Genomic DNA, 20998 nt, shown 5'->3' with positions numbered 1-20998 from the left:
CATATCAGCTATACTAGCAGTTTTAGTGTGTATATACATATATATGTACAAAATAGATGTGAAAATGTTCTGTTATTGAATTTATACATTAGAAGTGCTATATTGGTTTAATTCTAGAGAAGAGAAGCTGTAACATCACAGAAACAAAAGTATGATATAGCATGCAGTCACAGTAGCAAGCACTAGAAAGAAAATTGGGTAAATTATTCATATATATGCATATTATGCAAATATATCTTACATTAATCATGTTCTAAGAATGTTTGGTAATGTAAATGCATGGTTTTCCCTTTTTGTTTTTAACCTGAGGTGTCTTCTAGTTTATCATTGGAATACAAATAATTAAAGAAACAATGGGCTAAGATTATCATATCCTCCATTGCCTGGCATTCTGGAAATTTGAAAAGCTCTGTGGCACAGAGAAGCTTTTATATATATATATATATAAACCTTATTTATTCTTTTGTGGAACTGATTTGTTCTGCCTGGCTGCTCCACTGTAACATGGAGAAGATTTGCAAAGGGGAAGCAGGTACAGCAGAACATGGAGCAATGTTTGTGCTAAATTTTTCCTCAGAAATAATCTCCTCAGATTATAGTACCCCTGCAAAGGAGAAGATTTGATAACCCTGTATAGATCAGAATAGATCCTAAATATGTTAGCAGCAGTTGCATTTCAAACAACATTCCAGTAACATTATGCTGTAGGGATTTTCTCCTTAAAATAATCCTATACTGTAATTGGAATATTAAATTAAAACATTATATAATGCACTGTATCACATAAGAAGAGGCTGCTTTGCAATGTCCAATAGCTTCTTAAGGATCGTAAATCCTATGAACGCGAAGCAAACTGATCTCTTGATCAAGATTTAACTTGCTACATGAGAATAAACAAGTGATCGCTAAAAGGACGATGCCCATTTTTGATAGGGTAACTGATCTTTGCTAGAATATAAAACACAAACCATTAGCAAAAACAAAAAATAAAAAAATTGATTAGGTTCATTGGTTCAATGATTAGGAAATATAACTTAGAGAAAGCGTACCAGTGTTAATTCTACCAGTTAATGAGCAGTCAAGTTTCCACAAACAATATCACATAATTCTGATAAATATGGAATTGCAGAGGTCTGAAAAATATTTGGGTGGTCTTAAATGACTTTTAGATTTATCAAAACCTACAGTTTTCAGAGCACTTGCCTCTCCATACTTTTTATTTTTAAAAAATTACTTAATGCGCATTCTGCTAAACTGTCCGTTATCTTCCAAAAGTACAGAGTGTGTGTGTATATATATAGTACATATGTGTATGCACAATGGGTATAATACACATTCTTTCACAATATATGTACACACATAAACAGGATTTTAAATATATTTATATATATTTTATATTTATATATATATAGTGTAAAAGTTCTTATGTACACATACAAAATAACAGGCAAATTAATATTTAACTTGTTGAAGTCTTTTTTTAAAAAAGAAGAAGTAAAGTCAATTTAGTTGACATAGTATAGCCAGTAGATTAAGTTGAAAAGAGAAAATGTGAATGGAAACACCATTCTTGACCATCTGTCTATGGCGTTCACATCCGTTAGGTCAGGAATTTTTATCTTTAGCTGTGAAGACCTTCTCCGTAAATGACTCTTCTTTGTGTGGGCGCCAGTTCTGTCCAATGTACGCCTTCCAAGGTTTTCTCGATGCGAACTCTGTTTTCTGTACTGGATACCTGAGCTGTCAAAGGATATTGTTGAATTCTGAGGATCGGTGACGCTTGTGGTGACCTCATTGCTTGCAACTTCATTGTGAATTTCGAGGGATGTTAGCAGAATATTCCCATGCATGTCCACCTAGTGGGAAATAAATTCATAATGATGGAGGTTCATAATTGTTTCCAGTAAATAAAAATATTTAATTCTATTTCAGAATAGAGGGCACCTTCTCTTCCAAATTTTAAATGCCTGCTGAAAACTCTTCTATTCCATCAGGCCTATGTAGGAAATTAACAATACATCTTTCCATAATAGTTAACTGACATCTGATTTTAACTTTTTAATATTTTTTATTGTATGGGTTTTTTTTGTTGTTCTATTGTTATAAACCACTTATAAACCACTTTGGGGTTTTTTAATGAATAGCAGTATACAAATGCTTTTAAAACAAACACACAAACACACAAATAAATAAAATAATTAGCATGTAAGGTTTAACTATTCCCCATGAAAATGGACAGAATTACCATATTAAGTGGTAAGGATTAGGAATCGTGCCAATAGCATAAATATAAAACAAGTAGGGCCTGAAACAACATGTTGCAATGTAGACCCGTTCTGTAACTGGAATGCTATTTTCCAGGGCTCTAGCCAGTCAGCCAGGTAGTCACACCTCAGGACCTCAGATGATGCAGATCAGAGAGAGTTCTCTCGAGAGGGTTATCTCCTGAGGGCATTTAACACAGATGGGTCTCTGCTGGTGGGATGAGAATTCCCCCTAGACCTTTGCAAGCTCCTGTGAGCACAACAGTATATAAAAAGGCGAAAGAGCAAATCCACTTTCACTACTGAATTGTATTGTAAGTTCTGATCAATGTTCAAAATTGCATTTGGTACAGATGCAGGCTACTCATCTGCTGTAGAACTCACAAAGTTGCTTTACCTACATAATGATCCTTCAGAAAAGTCATTAACACTATGGGCAAATTCCGGTCCCAAGTGAGTATTGCTGCTCATGCAAGGAATGGCTGGTACAACACTCAAAATATCACTTTCTCCTCTCCCTGGCACACATATGGGTGCAAATGCAGTGAACCACAATACACTGACTCATTGCCAGAAACAGGACTTTCATCCCACCTTTTATCTCCCAATGCAGCCCTCCCTCTCCCTTAGGTAAAAGTTACTCAAGCATCGGACATGTAAATATGAAACTTTGGGCCTACTTAAACTGGATCAAATGTATAGTTCACAATCCTGGGATGGTGGTGAGATTACATAGCAGACATACCACTACTTCCCAAGGGCTTCCTAAGTCCCTAGGGTAGGGAGGTCTTCCTCTTCGGTGGTTTTTATTCTATTATTATCCCCCCCCTTCAATTGTGGTCAATGGAAAGAAATTGGTTATTACATTTGCAGCATAGCTGAAGGCATGTGAGGGGAGTGAGGAGACTTAGGATCCTGCTAGTGCTTGGCTGCCCCCAACATTCCCCTGGAAAACTCCATTCCCCATACCCATTACCAGAAGAACATGGTTGTACAGTGGTGCCTCGCAAGACGAAAAGAATCCGTTCTGTGATTCTCTTCGTCTAGCAAAGCAAGCCCATTGACGGATTAGCGGATTAGCGCTATTAGCACTATTAGCGGCTTTTAGCGGCTTATCTGCTGATCGGATCAGCTGATAAGCAGCTTACCGGCTTATAAAAGGCGGGGGGAGGAAAAAACCCCAGCAGGAACTCGCAAGACATTGTCGTCTTGCAAAGCAAGCCCATAGGAAATTCGTTTTGCGAAGCACCTCCAAAACGGAAAACTCTTTCGTCTAGCGAGTTTTCTGTTTTGCGAGGCATTCGTCTTGTACGTGTTTGTGTGAGTGTGTGTAAAAGTCCTAGCAGCTGGCCTCTTTGGTGGCAGAGCATACCACGCCTAAGAGCCCCTCAGATCACATTTGCCTGGCTTTAGGATTACTGAGTGTGCAAGTTCAACTAGGCAGAACAATCTACTTGCTCTTTTTTATTCCTAAAACGTAATGATAACCAGAGGTTCCTGAAGATACTATTCACTCTAGTGCAACGTATTTACTAGAAATTTATTTTGTTCTGCTTTGGAAAGCAAGTATGTCACTGTACTGTCTGGGAAGTGTCATTTCATGGCAAAACTCCCATTTATTTTATGGGTCTAGATCAATTTTTTTTAAAAAAATATTTAGAAACCTTGTATCAAAATGTGCAGGCTTCTCAATTCATTCTTAATGCCAATTTCAACATATTTTTTATTGGGCGGAATTTCTGAAAGTGAATTTAATGGCAGGCAATTCATGTTCCCTGAATCATTTCAATCCAATTTAATTGTTTAATATGATATTAATTTTAAGGGTCCTGGAACTGAAGCGTATTTGATACCGTTCACAATTGCACAGTGTTATTTACTTTACATTTTACCATTCTCCCCCCCCCCTCTTGAAGTGGCACATGAACTTAAAACAAGGGCTCTGGGGTAGTAAAATGAGAATGTGTAGCACCCTTTATCTGATTTGGCTTTATCATCAGATGTTATAATATAGTGATCCACAAAAAGGTCAGATCCCACAAATTAGCTGTGGGATCCTTCTGCTTGGATTGAGAGCAATATAGAAGAAACTGACTGATTTCCTGGCCAGGGAATAAGACAAACAGCCAAGTCACTAGCAGACATAATATTCCATTTGCAGGTTCTCTTGTCTTTGCACGTTAGCTTTTTCATGCAGATATAACATCCCCACAAGGCTTGGGATAATATGAGTTTTGACACTGTACTTATGCAACAGTCAATATACCTTCTCTAAACGCTTGCTTATGGAAGCAGGCGGTTTTAGAATCAGACCAAAACATTGTATATTAAGACAATGTTAGCCCATGGCAGCTGGGATTTTTCAACCAGACTATTTTAACCTTGTGCTATGTTGTTACGGTCTGGGCTCTGTGTGTTTTGAACTCCGTATAGATTGGCCTTAGACATTCAGTTGTATCACTACTTGAGCAGGATTGTGCACCAAAAGTCAATCTATGCCAGTTCCAGTGTGTGCTAATATTGTGGGCTCTCTGTCACTTGGCCACTTTTAATATTGTCTCGAATGGATTCCCCTCCTGTTTTGGCTATATTAATGAGAACATTTGAAAACTACTTTACAATCCACAGACACTGTCTACGTTTTATTTTCAGTGAAGGATAACCAGACCGCCTGAATGCCAAAAAGAGGGAAACTAGAATTTACACGAAAGCTGCTTTTAAATGTCCAGTTACTTAATTTTCTTCATTAGAAATTCTTGCCTTTTAAATAATTGTTTGTTTTATTGTAAATTGCTTTGGGACTTTTGCTGTTGGAATCAATTCATAAATTCAATAAACCTAACTTAAAGGTAAAGGTACCTGTGACGATTAGGTCCAGTCGTGGACGACTCTGGGGTTACGGCGCTCATCTCGCTCTATAGGCTGAGGGAGCTGGCGTTTGTCTGCAGACAGCTTCCGGGTCATGTGACCAGCATGACTAAGCTGCTTCTGGCGAAACCAGAGCAGCACACAGAAATGCCATTCACCTTCCCGCCAGAGTGTTACCTATTTATCTACTTGCACTTTGACATCTTTCGAACTGTTAGTGGGCAGGAGCTGGGACTGAGCAACGGGAGCTCACCCTGTCACGGGGATTCAAACCGCCGACCTTCTGATCAGCAAGCCCTAGGCTCTGTGGTTTAGACCACAGCGCCACCCGCATCCCAAACCTAATTTAACCTAACTTTAATGGACATCTTTAGCTCTAGCACATATTTTTAAAAACACTAAAGTCCAAATAAACATCCTGGAAACAGTGTAACAAATACTGCTAAAGATCATAGTGAAGTGTATCAGAAAATTAAAAGGGGGAAGTTTTGTATTTCATTTCCACATGCTACAGAAATTGCACTGTTAGTTCCTCCTTGCCACTGTGAATATTAAGAATTCTACTTGTAAAATTTTAGATGGGCTCATTGCCAATTTAGAAATACGCATACTGAATTGTTAAAACTGGTGACATGTTTTCAGTAAATGGCTCTTATTAAGGGGTCGGTATGAAACATGTGCAGGTTTTCCTTTACCACTCAATTTTAGAGCTCACTAACATTGTTCTGTAGTATATATTCTCAGTCCAGAAGAAAGCCTGTAATTATTTAATTATATTTAATATTTTCCCAAGTACAAGAATGGCAGGTGGTCATTCAACAGGCCAAATTCAAACTAACTTGAGGACCTAGCATCACACAGCCTGCACCATCATATCTCCCTAACTCCCAAGATCCGAGGTTGGAGAAAGTGAGCAATTCTTTTTAGTAATAATTGGTACAATGAATGTTCCTGGTTGGAACACTCTGTTTCCAGGGACAGGATTTTCAGCTAACCATGCAGGACGTACTTAACAGAGAAAGACTGGAAACCACATTTCTCTTTCAATTCTTTAATAACTGGGAGATAGGTATTTTCTAAGCATTGCTCATCCAACACCTCATTCTATAGTGATGCTTGAATGGGAATAACATAAGCAGACCAGCAATGGGGAAAAAGATTTACACCCTGATAGTAACTGAGTGGAGAGTTATTACATCACCAAAATAGTGGAATGTGCAAACCAGCCTTCATGTTGATAAAGAGCAGGTGCAAAGCTTCAATAAAACACTTCCCTGAATTACTGCTGTAAAGTTTTGCATACGTTTCTAAACACAACTCTGGCAACAAAGCACACACACATTTGGGTGGAAGTGCACAGGAGTGGGGTGGGGTACAGCAGCACACAGTTTCAGATAAGTTTTTTGGTGAATTATTATAGGTTCCAGCAGAATTTCAGGGGCTTCATATAAAAAAAACAATCTATAAATATCCCTGGTTATATCACAATTTAAGTGTTGTGCTTCTCAGCCAAGGAACCTTGTGAGTTGTAAAGGGCAATACAGATATAATGTGGCAGGGGGTGGAGGAGATAATGAACCTCACAATAGAAGTACAGTCCTATGAGGGCCTTTACACTTGCAAGGTGTGCTGTCTTTCCATTTGTGGTTTTAAATGGGGGGCCACAGAAAAATCCCCTTTGTCAAAAGGCTCTGCCCTTGTAATGGTGGAGAGAGAGAGAGAGAGAGAGTCCATAGACCATGTCCTTTTACACTGCCCCTATGATCAAGATGCTCGTACAAAGATTGTTGCCCCATTGCTAAGAAGAATGCCCAGAAGTCCTAGTTTGGAGATGCCCGGTTCACTTCTAGAAGACGGAAAACCAGAGATTGCAGAATTAGTCACAGAATTCTTTGTGTGACAGCCTATGGAATAAGTCAGTTGTTCTTACCTGCTAGGTCTACATAGACCATTTACCGAAAAATATGGTATCTCTCTTTTTATTTTGCTTGATTTAATCCCTACTAGTATTTGTTGTATTAGAGCACATTGGTATTTAACCCCACACACAACTCACAAAAACAAAACAATTCGCAGAAGTCTTTGGGACAGTTAAACTAGTTTCAGATTGGGTCAAAAAAAATTACGTAGGGAGAAGAAATTATGTAAGCCTGGATGCGCTCTCCTGATCGCACAATAATAACACATTTAGCCATTTAAGAAAAGTGGGTGACAAGAATACCACTTTCCTCCCTGGACATAGCAACAAAATATGCTGGGACACCATTTATAATATTGTCTTGAGGGGACCTATACAACTGTATAATGTTGCATGTGCCTTGAGGCACATGTCTCCTCTCTCTCTTTCACACACACTGCCCTTAGATAAACATCAATTAAAAATTCTCAGTGTGGTGACTTGTAACAATAGAACTAGTAAAGTAACAAATCAGTACACTGAGGAATACAAACACAGCACTTAAAGCCTTTCTTAAATGTCTAAACATTGATCTCATAGTTAGCTTTCTCTCCTGCACAACACAAAAGGAGGCACTGCTCTAGCTATGCGCTTGCAGAACCACATCGAAATATGTGATTCTCGATCTCTTACTACACCAGTTGCCATGATCTGCATCAACCAAATATAAACTCCATTAATATCACATTGTGAACGGCCCTTTGAATTCAGAGGCAAACCTCGTGAAGAAAAGCTGTCTTCTTGCACTCCTTTCACCATTTCCTGTACAAATGCATACAGCAGGAAATGAGCGGAGGTTTTGCTACTGAATAAATGTGCATTTTGTTTTTGATACACTTAAAAACAACTGCCAAACAAAAAAACTCTGCATCTTCCCTAGTCCGGCGGGTGGGTGGGTGGGAGCTGATAGCATTTAAGTCTGGGCTCCATGACTTATTTCTTATTCTGTATAAGAACTAAAAAGAAATAATAAGCAGTGGAGGAAGTAGTTTTTGTTATGTAACAAAACACATTCAGTTGGCCAGTTCCCTTATCCTGGAGGCACGGCAAGGGTAATTGGGGCAATATACATTGAATTAAGGGACGCAGGTGGTGCTGTGGGTTAAACCACAGAGCCTAGGACTTGCCGATCAGAATGTTGGCGGTTCAAATCCCCATGACGGGGTGAGCTCCCGTTGCTTGGTCCCAGCTCCTGCCAACCTAGCAGTTCAAAAGTACGTCAAAGTGCAAGTAGATAAATAGGTAGAGCTCCAGCAGGAAGGTAAACGGCGTTTCCATGCGCTACTCTGGTTCGCCAGAAGCAGCTTAGTCATGCTGGCCACATGAACTGGAAGCTGTACACCGGCTCCCTCGGCCAATAAAGCGAGATGAGCGCCGCAACCCCAGAGTGGACTGGACCTAATGTTCAGGGGTCCCTTTACCCTTTACCTTTACATTGCATTAAGTGTTAGTGATGGGAAGAGAAGTTCCCAGGCCTGTGAATCCTGAACTAGCGATTTCACTTATGGTAATAAAGTATGTGAACCTGTAGCCTACCAGAACCATGTTTTGCTCACTCTTTCCCTTTCTGCACTCTCTGTGTACTGGGAGTGTTTTATGTGACTAAGGGTCTATTCATACTGAGGGAGGGAGGGAGGGAGGGAGGGAGGGAGGGAGGGAGGGAGGTGGCTGCGGTTTCTACAGATGCCAATGATACAGCTTAGCGTGGAGGGTAAGTACACTTAATCCTACTGATCCATAGTGGTGTTTTGGAACTGAAAACAACACAGGCTAGTGGATGATGTGAATAATCCTACCCGGTTGCTTTCAAACTTAGAGCGATCGTTGTTTGCTTTGGCCGTCTTTTCTGCAAGTTTCTTCTGCCTTTGAGGGCCTTTTCCAAAGAAGATGTAGTTGACGAAAGCATATTCAAGTAAGGCCAAGAAGACAAATACAAAGCAGCCCATGAGATACATGTCAATGGCTTTGACATAGGGAATCTTAGGCAAAGTCTCTCTGAGATGAGTGTTGATCGTTGTCATAGTAAGCACAGTTGTAATGCCTAAAAACGGGAAGAAAGGTAAGCATATTAAGATCTTTCATGCATTTCCCCTTAAAAGCCATTTCCAGGAGCTTGTTGATATTGTGGAAGAGTCAGCAAAATAAAGAGAGGGAACGCTATTGTTTTATTTGTTTGTTTATTACATTTATATTCTGCCTTTCCCTTCAAGGACCTCGTATTTTGTTTCATAGCTCTGTGAATTCCACAAAGAGATCTTATACAACATTTATTGGATGCCTGACCTATTACAACCAAAGTGGTTTGGAGTAAGACAGTTTCTTTACTGAAGAGTTTGCTTCTGAAATACCTATAAATGATTTGTTATATAACTACTTTCTCCGGACCTAAAATAAAATTGTGATATGAGAAATTCCTTAAAAAGGATGAAAGGAGATATAAAGGAGAGCTAGAAAGGGGATTTTCACTGAAATTAATTGAGCTTAGGGAACTGATGTAACCCAGTGCTTCTCAAAGGGTGGATCATGGGTATCTCTATACAAAGGATGGTAATGGCGAAAGTTGGCTGGCCCACCAATTCTATCTGAAATGTGTACCCTAACAAGAGTGCTCTGGGATGCACATAGAGCAACGGTGAAACTCAAAAGCTCTAGCAAGAGTCCTGTGTGAATGGCATGTGTGCTTTAGAACCAGATGGACAGGGTATAAATAATAAAATTGTTGCTGTTGTTGAGAACCCACTTAAAAGCACAGGTGTTCTGTTGCAGGTCATATGGAAACAGTTCCTTGAACAGATAATAGCTGGAAAACTACTGATGTTTCAACAGCAGGCGTTTTGCTCTTGAGAGTGGACAAAGGGACTGCATGCAATTCAGTGCTGATCTTATTCTGGGTTACCCCATGTCTGTAAACGTATGTAACAAAGGAGAATCCATGAGGAACTGGGAGGAAGAAGAGGAAGCAAAGCGGCCTATATATTCCTTTGCCCTCCTCATCCTCCCCCACAAAGCCAGCTTGATAATCAGAGAAGGACTTGGACTTCAGAAACCTTCTCTTGGCTCAGTTCTGTTTGCATCACCCAACTGCTTCAGCAGCAAAGGGAACGGAGCCACTACTGCTTACCAGGACAAGTGAAGCAGTGGCAAGATTGAGGCTGTGTACATACAGTGGTGTGAGCAATGGATTGGCTCTGTTGGTTATGCAGCCCCAACTTTGTCACTGTCTTTTACGTCCTGCTACCAGTAATCAGCATTGCTTTGCTGCTGGGAGGCTACTGCTGTGGCTCCAACCCCACTGGGCAAACCACTTCTGATCTGAGGCAAGCTCTAACACAGGATTGCAAAAAAGCCCAGCCTGCGAAAAGTCTTTATTCGCCTGCTGGGGACTGTAGCTGTAGCAACTTACTGCATTTCTTCACTGCTTGTGGAAATGGGGACTTCCCTCATCTGACAGCTTGTTTATTTTCTGGAAAGTGCTCCCCCCCTCCTGTGCCAGTCCACTCACCCATCTGCATGCAATCCTTTGTCACCTGTGCTTAAATATGTGGCTGTTGTAACAACCTCCTACATGGATATGACAGGGTAATGCCCCATTCATCCTCATTCCATACCGAGAGCAACTCTTGCTGCAGATGCATCATAATTGATCCAGAAGGACACCCACGATAAAATGGTAATCAGTATCGAGGGCATGTAGGTCTGAAGAATGAAGTATCCAATATTCCTCTTCAACTTAAAGCTCAGTGACAGTCTTGGATAGGCACCTATTAGAAAACGAGGGGAATTACAGTTAGTATGTGTTTGTGTGTGTGTGTGTGTGTGTGTGTGTATATATATATATATATATATATATATATATATATATATATATATTCATTCTCCAATGTAACTATTGGTGATGTTAGTAAAGGCAGAATATGCTTCTCTTCTACAGAAGCAAAAACACATTTATGGGCTGTTTTGTTACCTATAAAACCTTGAATAAAAATCACTTTGTGAGTTCACATTAAAACTAATGCATATTAGAGAAAATATGTCATGATTCTTGAACACCTATCTGGTTACCTTTTGAAATTTTGTGAAGAACAGAGATATAGTTAATTTACATTTACAAAATAATTTTCACATATTACTGTAAATGTGTGTGTGTGTGTGACATCATCTCCACAAGATGGTGGAATAGCCTTCTTCCCCTTGATCCCAGCTCATGGATGTTTAAATTAGATAACCCTAAATCTTAAAAACACTTATCAAAATAGTGAATTCTGTCAGGACTTGTTACAGTGCTCATAATTAGAACAAAAACCTGACATAAAAACCTAATAATTAGCTTGGTTAACACTATACAGGCAATGCTCCTAAAATAATTTAATCAGGAAAATTCAGACTAGTGGCTTGGTTCATGAAGCTGTTTCTGAGTGAATTATTTTTGCTGTACCATTTCAGTCAGTTTCTGACCTTTAAGTGTTGCCCCTGTTCTTGTTTACAGACCCTTATTATTCTTACTTTCAATACTACTATGCCCAACTGCCTGTTCTGTATGCTTCATAATTTGCAGCATTAATGGTAGGTAGGATGTTGCAAAATGTTTTCATATCGAATCCCTGAAATCACCAAGTAAAAGGACTTTGCCTCTAAAGTGCTTGGTTGACAGTCTTGCTTTGCCAAGGCATCCCACCCCCACCCCCACCCCTGCAAGCCCTACAGTAGTTTGGGATGTTCATACTTATATCCTTTATTCTAGACCATCACAAAAACATGGAATGTCTCAGTTGTCTTTTATTCCAGTCATTATAACACCAGTGTCCTTTATTTTCAAAACTATGATCTGGCCACCCAGTTTTGGTCACCTCTGTGGCCATATAGAGACAAAAATGGGCATGTGCAAGAGAGCTAACGATGCTGAGCATTCAAAGCATGGGAAATACTTGCCTGTGGCAAAGACAACATTCCTGGACACAAGTTTGTGTTCCACAATAGAGAACTGAGGAAGTTCAATTCTTTCCACTCCAGAGACTGCATTATTCCCACCTCGCCAGTAAAATTCTATGTCATCTGTTGTGTATCCATCTGTCAACAAAGCACAAATGCTTTAGAATCATGGGTGCTTAAATGTAAAACTGACCATTGTTAGAGGACAAACAATATAGGACTACAAGATAACAACCATCAACAACAATTTCAAAAAATAAAACAGCATTCCTCCAAGGCACAATTTTGTTTGAGTCTTCATTGCCCCAGAAGAGCAACGAATTCACTCCCTCTCAAGAAGTAGAGCAGGGGCAGCCATGTGTGTATTTCTTACCAAGTTTTGTTGACTAATAAATGTGATGCAACTATCTGGCTACTAGAGACGTCAATCCCTCAGAAACCAATAAGCTGGCCATGGGCCTATTAAACGCTACTTCTGTCTCTTTTCGTTAGATCCAATTGAAACATCTGTCAGCTGCCAGGATGAGAACAACTGCCCATCAGATGTGTCATCTATCCTTATTTTCTTGTTTATATTTAAAGGGACAAAAATAAATAAATCCCATTCTTGGCTTCCTGCTAAGAACTGATGCCATAGTAATACATATTTATTATATGGTAGCTCCTGCACAACCTGAAGAACTTACCTCCAAAAATAATATGTCTTATGTAATAAGTTTAAAGTTACAGATAGTAAAAAAAAAAAAAAAGACTTAAAACTGGAGGTTCTTTTTAGGAACACTTCAGAGTAAGAACAGAAACCATTGTCCTAACTCTGAATTAGCCATGTGATGTTGTCATATCTATGGTCAATCTTATTGGTTAAACAGGGACATTACGTCATCATGCAATCCTTGACTGGCTGGGATCATGTGGTCTGTGACCACATCTACACCATACATTTAAAGCACATTTAAATCACCCACCCCCCCAATAATCATGGGAACTGTTCCTCACCTGTCACTGAACTACAATTTGCAGAAAATTAATATTCCCAGGATTATTTTTGGAGGGCAGGCGAATGTGATTTAAATAAATGGCATATATGCTACCTATGTAAAGAAGACGCTATAAAAATGGGACCTACAGGACTAAAGACCGAACAATGAAGAAGCCACGAACAAGAGTAGATGACAACAAATGTCTATGATTTGAGGGACTACTTTTGCAGCCCCCCCTGTAAATATTGAGCACAACCCTAGATATAGAGATGTTCTTTCTATCAAGACCAATCTCCTTTGAATGGTGAGCCCAGAGGTCTGTGCTTCAGATTTTTATACTTGTGGTTCTGTGTTGAAGCACAACCAGGAGCACTGGAAATGGACCATTAAAAAACAGGGTTTCCCCCCCTTCATTAGCACAATCTACACTGAAAGCAAGATGAAAATAACCCAGTCTTCATGCCAGCCTTACAATGTCAGCAATGTAACCACTGCCAGGGCCAGGGAAGTTAGAAGCACCCTGGCATGCATGTACTGAAGTGATTGGATGCACTAAAAAAGAATATTCAATCCTTTAAATAACAATGACATAGATGTATCCTGAAACACTACTATTTGAAGAACTAAAATTTTGTTTTTTGTTTTTTTAAAAAAATGCTAGAGTTGTACTGTACTGAAAAATGTTGAGAAAGAGATTTTAGAAGTGCCGTGAGACAAATTTGAGGCAGATGGCCTAACTCTTCCTTTGAAATCCATGGCAAAACTCCCGTAACTTCAACAGGAAAGTGGTAGCAGGCCAAGCGTAATTTACACAAAAGTGTTCATTAGCGTGTATTGATATTTTAGGCGTGTAGAAATTCCCTATACTCTTTGCATTGTAGAAGAAAGTGATGGCTCTTGAAATACAAATTTAAATGATATGAGCACTCCAATTACGGAAAACAACTGGATGGGGGAGAGAGAGGTTCCACTTCTTACATGAAGCTGAACTTCTAATCATAAGTAGGTCTATCTGACAGCCCAAGAGGGGGGAGGGGGCATAGCAAGATCGCTCATCCATAATAAAGCACACTGAAAGCAAATTGAATCTCGGTGCTTGCTTTCCTCAAACTGAATCTGATTAAAACATGAACACTAGTTCTCTTGTGTTGTAGATAAGCATCCAGTCATTGCTCTTGCCTAATCAGAACGGCATTATATTTTCCATGCCTTTGGCGTTGGTTTATTTTTTTTAATGCCCACAAATAATAGCAACTTAGTTACTGTATTTATGTACTTATTTATTTTTCTGCATATGAAAATGAAAAAGATCCCTGCAAAAAATAATAATAAAAAAAAATCGAGGGAATACAGTGGCCATGATCCAAACAAAAACCAAACACTTTTAAGTTGCAGTGATTTCAATGGGGGGAACTTAAGCACCCGATTAACCTTCTGATTTGCATAAACAGAAGCTGAAAGTACCTAGTTTTGCCTGCACCATATGCAACAGATTTAATATTAAGAAACTCATATTTTGTCCTAGGTTGTCCTATCAGTGTCAGCTTCCATGTGTGTGTGTTCAGGGGGCCTCCCTTTCACAGGAACTGTTCCTCTTCGTCTCTGATGCTGTTGCCCTTTCATTTGCTTTGCCCTTCTGGGCCCAATCCATACCACCAACCAGAGAGAGAGAGAGAGAAGTCAAGTGACTGCCCCATCACTGTTCACTTGCTTGGAGAGGGCAGCTGATGAGGCAGTGACATAGAAGAGAGCATAGGGATCTGAATTTTGCCTGCGGACACCTGGTAAGGTGCAGCCTTCAATAAATGCCTAACAATATCAACCCTTTATGCCAGCCCTGGTACCATCCTGAGTCTTCAGTATGTGGCATGAATGTGAATGGGAAACCAAATAAATAACTGAGCAGCAAACTTAAAATTATTATAATTTGTGCTAAAATACTCCACACAACTGAATCTAGTAAAGCAAGTACTTTTAGGTGTACGTACAGCTTTCTATTTCCAGTGTACAATTCTGCTCATCTAATGGGTATCTTCGCAAGTCCATCATGCAAGCTGCAGTGGTTGTAATTCTGAAACAAAATGCAACAATAGGAACTTTATAAGAGCAATAAATCAACAGTCCCTTAAATAAATATAACACTAAAAAGAAAAGAAAAACAGGAACTGATAAGTAATGCGAGAGAGGTACTGAATCGTTTGCTGTTCCTTCACTAGGACTAAGCTCATGGGTGGGCAGCCTGTGGCCCACTGGGCTCCCCATTTGTCTCACCAGGCTATTTGGGCAAAGCCATGCTCACCTGTCCTGCACCTTTCATCCTATGAGGGGCGGGTAGATGTGGCTGGGACAAAGAGGAGTTTGTGGGCACCTATCAGCCGGTTCCTGGGACTTCAAAGCACAGAGCAGGGCTCCTTGAAAGCACCAACAGCGAATTGCTTTTCTTTGCTTGAAGAGGACCCTGCACAGCTGAAGCCTCGATAATCAGCAAGTTATCAATTACACAAGGGAGCTCCCCTTCAGAAACTCCTTGGTGCAGTTGAGGGGACCAGAAGCAGCAGCTAGGATTCAAAGCGCTTCCTCCATGACTTTGAACCCAATTTCCTTCTACTGAAAAGTGTTTCTCGTTCTTTTCACAGAAAGCTACCCAGTGGAGGATGCACTTTGAACAAAAGCTACTTTCTCTGCAGAGGAGCACCCCACCCCCTTTAATTTTTAACAAGTGTCAATCTTCTGACATCACTGTGACTTCAGGAGTTAGATAAGGGGTGGTTGCACCCACCCGTCACAGTTGGACCATGAGGGGTGGAGAAGATAAGGATCCGGCTCACTGGTCGGATCCAGTACTGTACCCCAGTTTAATTCCTCTATTTCTGCACAGCCAAATGCAGCACAGACAGATACATGGCAACTCTGTTTTTACTTATTCATTAAATATTTCTTTATTCTGCCATATCCAAAACGTTAACGGTAATTTTCAAAGGACAAGGTACAATGCTAATAAAAGACTATCCTTGTTAGTTTAGGAACCTCGCCCCACAAAACGATGAGGTAAGCTCAAAACGATGCACCCACTGAAATTCTAAAATGTGGGGCAGAAAAAATGGAAACCTCTTTTTCAGGGGAAGAACAGTTTTGAAAAATTGGAACACAGATTTGAACAAAGTACTAGGCCTGGAATTTTCTGCAAACCTTGATGTCAAGCTTATCTACCACTGTTTTCCTTTTCTAATCCCTTACTCCTTAATCTCAATGAGAAACAAATTATTTTTTTACCAGTTCCACAAAAAAAACCATGATTTTTCCCCCTATTTGCATATCGCATGTATATCATACACATATACGCTCCAGGTTTCCTAAAGTAAATAAACAGATACATAAACAGATACATGCAACAATGTATATAACGCTATACAAATTACTTCTGTGTTGTTACGTATTTATAAAATAATGGAGCAGGAATAGAGTACCATATGGGGCATGACTCTTAAACCTACTATATATGGTGGGGTTGTGTATAAATTTGCATATAATTGAGCTTTTAAAATAATACTCAGATGGCCGAGATATAGAAGAAGAAGAAGAGTTTGGATTTGATATCCTGCTTTATCAATACCCAAAGGAGTCTCAAAGCGGCTAACATTCTCCTTTCCCTTCCTCCCCCCACAACAAACACTCTGCAAGGTGAGTGGGGCTGAGAGACTTCAAAGAAGTGTGACTAGCCCAAAGTCACCCAGTAGCTGCATGTGGAGGAGCGGAGACGAGAACCCAGTTCCCCAGATTACGAGACTATCGCTCTTAACCACTACACCACACTGGCTGACACTTGCTGCAAGAGGTGGTCCAATGCGGGCAAAACTCGGTTGGATTAGAAAACTTCTACATTCCATGCTATCTCCACCACAACACAGTGCTACTTAGAACCAAAGGCATTATTTGTTAATATAACACATGCAGGTTGAGGATCAAACTGATTTGACACAGAAGACTATAACCAACAATCATGCAGAAGTTCAGCTAGCATGCCTACTCAGAGGCAAATCCCACTGAATTCAATGGGGCATCCTCCCAGTTAAGTGGGTACACAGTTGCAACCTTGTGGTTTTTAAACAAGTGTTTCAACATAATGCTTTAAGCATTGACTTAGAAATTTTGCTTGATCATGTGAGCTTGCTATGGAGTCTGTCAGCAAACTTGTCCAATGAAGTTCAAAGCAAACCATTTCATTGAATGAGGGAAAACAGACTGATCATATATGTGTGGCCAAATGGAAGATGAATTGGGGTGATGGAGGAAAAGCTGCAAAAGATTTCTCAAGGGTTCACATTATAGCATGCAGGATAAAAAAATTAACAAAACTCTTAAGGACTGAAACAGCTTCTGAAGAGTGCCTTTGCAGCTGGTCTGTGGCTTCAGGGATGAATTCCTTTTTACCAAACATCTGCTAGCACCCAGCTAATTCCCCAGGCAAGGTGCTCAAGACTATTTACTACAGGGAGACTGTATTTCTCCAGTATGACAGCAGCAGCTGTGACTTAACATGTACAAGTAACACCAAATGATCCCCCTTTTGAAAAGCATGCTACCTTAAGCTAAGGGGCAATCAAGCTTGTTTTAAAATGCACCATTCTGGTAATTATATAATCCTATTTATTTGTTAAAGAAGTGGAATCGTTTTGCAAGCAGTTCCAGTTTAGTGCATCGGACAAATAAAAGACCTGAGCTTTTCTGCTTGCATCAAGTTCTTTAAGCAAACAAATATAAAATGATTTGCTTCAATAAATCAAGGGAGCTCCTAGCCTTTATCGTGCATTTGCATGCATTTTAAAATGAATATATGTGGGCAAACACACTTTAAATACTTATGGTACAATGCTTTTCTCTGTGGTTTTGAGTTATATGCCTGTATTCCTTATACTCCTATATTGTTTATATAAAATGTTGCACAGCTTGCACACTTGGAAGGAGCAGCATAGTCAAGACCCTGATGTTGGGAAAGATGGAGGGCACAAGGAGAAGGGGATGACAGAGGACAAGATGGTTGGATAGTGTTCTCGAAGCTACCAGCATGAGTCTGACCAAACTGCGGGAGGCAGTGGAAGACAGGAGTGCCTGGTATGCTCTGGTCCATGGGGTCACGAAGAGTCGGACACGACTAAACGACTAAACAACAACAAATCTCTTGCCCTGCATGCACCTAGAAGTAGGTAATCTCCATTAATTGCAATTGTTGTGACTGTCTTCAGAAATTGCTAAAGAAGTGCAGGCATCTGAATGCATTGTTATTTCACAATGCAGACTGCGCAGCCGGGAGAGGAGACAGACCCCTTTAAATCCCAAAGAAGCGGACCCAAGCAGAAACAACACCAAGTTTCCACCTGGCTCTGCCCACTCCCTCTGCTGGTACCTCCTAAAGCCTGCCCACAATTGGGCTGACATCGTGAGAGGGGTAAGATTTGATTTCCCCATGGCTGAGGGGAATGTCTCCCATCAGCCATTGGGAGGCTCTGAATAAGTCTGGCACCAGCAGCAAGCTGTGAAGTGCCACAACTGTCTTACACCAGCACAATGAGTGGAATTTCCACACTCAAGTAGCAAGACTTGCCATGTTTGAAGAACAACATGCATACAAGTAGTGTACTGGCTGAATTTGCAGATAGCAGCAACACTCTAAGCTGCTGTTGGTAAGGTTTATATTATTATTTTAAACTCTGTACAACATGTCACAGTTTCATATCATTTAGATTAATATTATTAGTTATATAATTAGACATATACAACAAACTAGTGCTTGAAAATAGTTTGAAGTAAATACCCTTGAGCTGATTTAATTTTCACAGAAGTCTTTGTAATTTACATCTACTCAACATGTTTAATAAAATTCCAAGACTAAATTGCGGATAGAATGGAATTAGCTCTTACAATCTGAAGAGATAATGTAAGCATTTGTTTTCTTTAAGAGATTTGCTGCTTTCAGCAATTATTCTCCAGAGCTTGTGTTTATTTGTTGAACTGAATTAAAGGTTGACATGACATGAGCAACTTAACATTGAGTCATTATTTACTGCTGCTGTTGGGCTTTGGTCTATATACAAAATGTTGCTATTGTATGGCATTGTTAAACTGAGTGCCAGACCCCTCTTCTCCTTGAATCTAACAAATGTTAGAATTTAATCCAGGCTTCAGATTCTTGGAATAGCCAGGCTACCCTCCTGGTGAGGTGATAAACCTGGGTGACGAGACATTAAGGGGAATTTAGGGTGTTAATGGAGATTAAGGGGCTTGGTACAAGATGGCAGATGGTTGGGGCCCCTTCTCTCAATGGGATAGCTGTCAATGTTTCCCTTTTCTTGCGAGGAATCCTATTCGGAATAAGGGAATTTCCCTTAAAAAAAGGGAAATATTGACAGCTATGCTCAATGGATAAAGCCACAATTGAAAGTAGAGAGTTTGGGGAGCAGTGATGTGACCTAGAAGTAAAGCAGCAAGCTGGAGAGAGAACCAGAGCAACATTTGAGAGCAATACAGTGGTGCCTCACAAGACGAAAAGAATCTGTTCTGTGATTCTCTTCGTCTAGCGGTTTTTTCGTCTTGCGAAGCAAGCCCATTGACGGATTAGCGGATTAGCGCTATTAGCGGCTTATCTCCTGTACGGATCAGCTGATAAGCGGCTTAGCGGCTTAGAAAAAGGGGGGGAAGGAAAAAAAACCAGCAGGAACTCGCAAGACATTGTCGTCTTGCGAAGCAAGCCCATAGGAGATTCGTTTTGCGAAGCACCTCCAAAACGGAAAACTCTTTCGTCTAGCGAGTTTTCCATCTTGTGAGGCATTCATCTTGCGGGGCACCACTGTATTTGCTTTCTGTTTGAATTTAAGGCTGTGGCTATGAAAGAAACAAGACCCATTTTGGGGTGTTCATGCTGTGAACCCCTCCAGCATAAGCTCTTAAAGACACCATAGTTTCTGCTGTGCCTCATTGCCAAAAGGAAACACAAATCCTGGGTAAGAACCTGGAACCCCTGGAATCTTGCAATGCTTGGATATTGGGGTGGCATGCAACACCGTGGTATTATAGCACTGGCTACTGAGGCAGTAGTAGAGAGGCTCTGGGTCGCTCATATTTTTCTGGGAAATGAGCAGGAATGAAAACATAACGAATCCTGCTTTTGCTAAAATGGAATGTGTTTTTCATATATCTTGCTCCTTTCACGAACAAGTCCGTAGCAAGCAACACAGCTTCTTATTTCTGAGACTGGGTAGTTTCTCAAGCTTGATGCTTTTGGACTAATTCAGGGTTTGCATAGTTCTATCTTTTTTGGGGGAAGCTCAGGAATTGTACAGCTACCTTTTTCAATGTTAGAGAAGTCATGGATTTTATTGCTTCAAGGCTGGGGAGCTGTTGGGCCTCATAATCTCAAATAAAGGTGTGCATGCCCCCCCCCCCATATCAGTATCCGTGACTTTAAAAACAAATTCCAATCTGTTTCTGAGTCGTTCTGTGCTCTGTCCACTTAGATCTCTGTTATGAATTCTGAGCCACTCTGTACAAAATGAAGCTCTGTGTTTCCCTGTGTAATTTCCATCCTCTTTGGCCAAAGTGAGTGAAGTTTACAGAGGAGACCCTCCAGCATGAATTCAATCTGTCAGGTCCAGGGGGGTTTGGGGAGAGTGTGGAGTGTGAAAATGTTTTGAAAATGAAGCATTTGATGTGAACTGAATGAATGAACATTTAGTACAAACAACTCTGATCTGACTTGGGAGGTGAGTAAGGGCAGATTCTGACATGCTGCTTAGTCAATAAATTTGTGCCCTGATTTCACCCAACACTGGTGCCCAGTTTGAATTATTTCCACCATACTCACAAGCCACAGGCATGTGCTTTCCTGGGCACTGCTGCTTATCATATGAATCAGTGTGATCAACTGAAAGCTTCCCTGCTGGCACTGATATGGAGACTCTCTATATGACTGAACTGATTCATGAGATAGCAGCCCTAACTAGCAG

The 20998-nt window shown here is 40.3% G+C and overlaps 1 protein-coding gene across 2 annotated transcripts in view; it reads right to left on the bottom strand.

Moving 5' to 3' along the window:
- Nucleotides 1-1458: 1458 nt before the first annotated feature.
- Nucleotides 1459-20998, bottom strand: part of GABRB3 (gamma-aminobutyric acid type A receptor subunit beta3) — a 94775-nt gene continuing 75235 nt past the window's right edge. For both annotated transcript variants that reach the window (XM_082220123.1, XM_082220124.1), the window contains 5 exons: nucleotides 14987-15069; nucleotides 12019-12156; nucleotides 10698-10850; nucleotides 8886-9130; nucleotides 1459-1856 (listed from right to left, as the gene is read on the bottom strand). In XM_082220123.1, coding sequence (XP_082076249.1) covers nucleotides 1506-1856; nucleotides 8886-9130; nucleotides 10698-10850; nucleotides 12019-12156; nucleotides 14987-15069 — 970 coding nt within the window. In that variant the 3' untranslated portion in view covers nucleotides 1459-1505. The remainder of the gene's footprint in view (nucleotides 1857-8885; nucleotides 9131-10697; nucleotides 10851-12018; nucleotides 12157-14986; nucleotides 15070-20998) is intronic.

This window comes from Podarcis vaucheri (assembly GCF_965113315.1).
Source record: "Podarcis vaucheri genome assembly, chromosome: 4".
NCBI lineage: Eukaryota > Metazoa > Chordata > Lepidosauria > Squamata > Lacertidae > Podarcis > Podarcis vaucheri.
The sequence above is the reverse complement of the archived record's forward strand: the minus strand, read 5'-3'. Positions and strand labels throughout refer to the sequence as shown.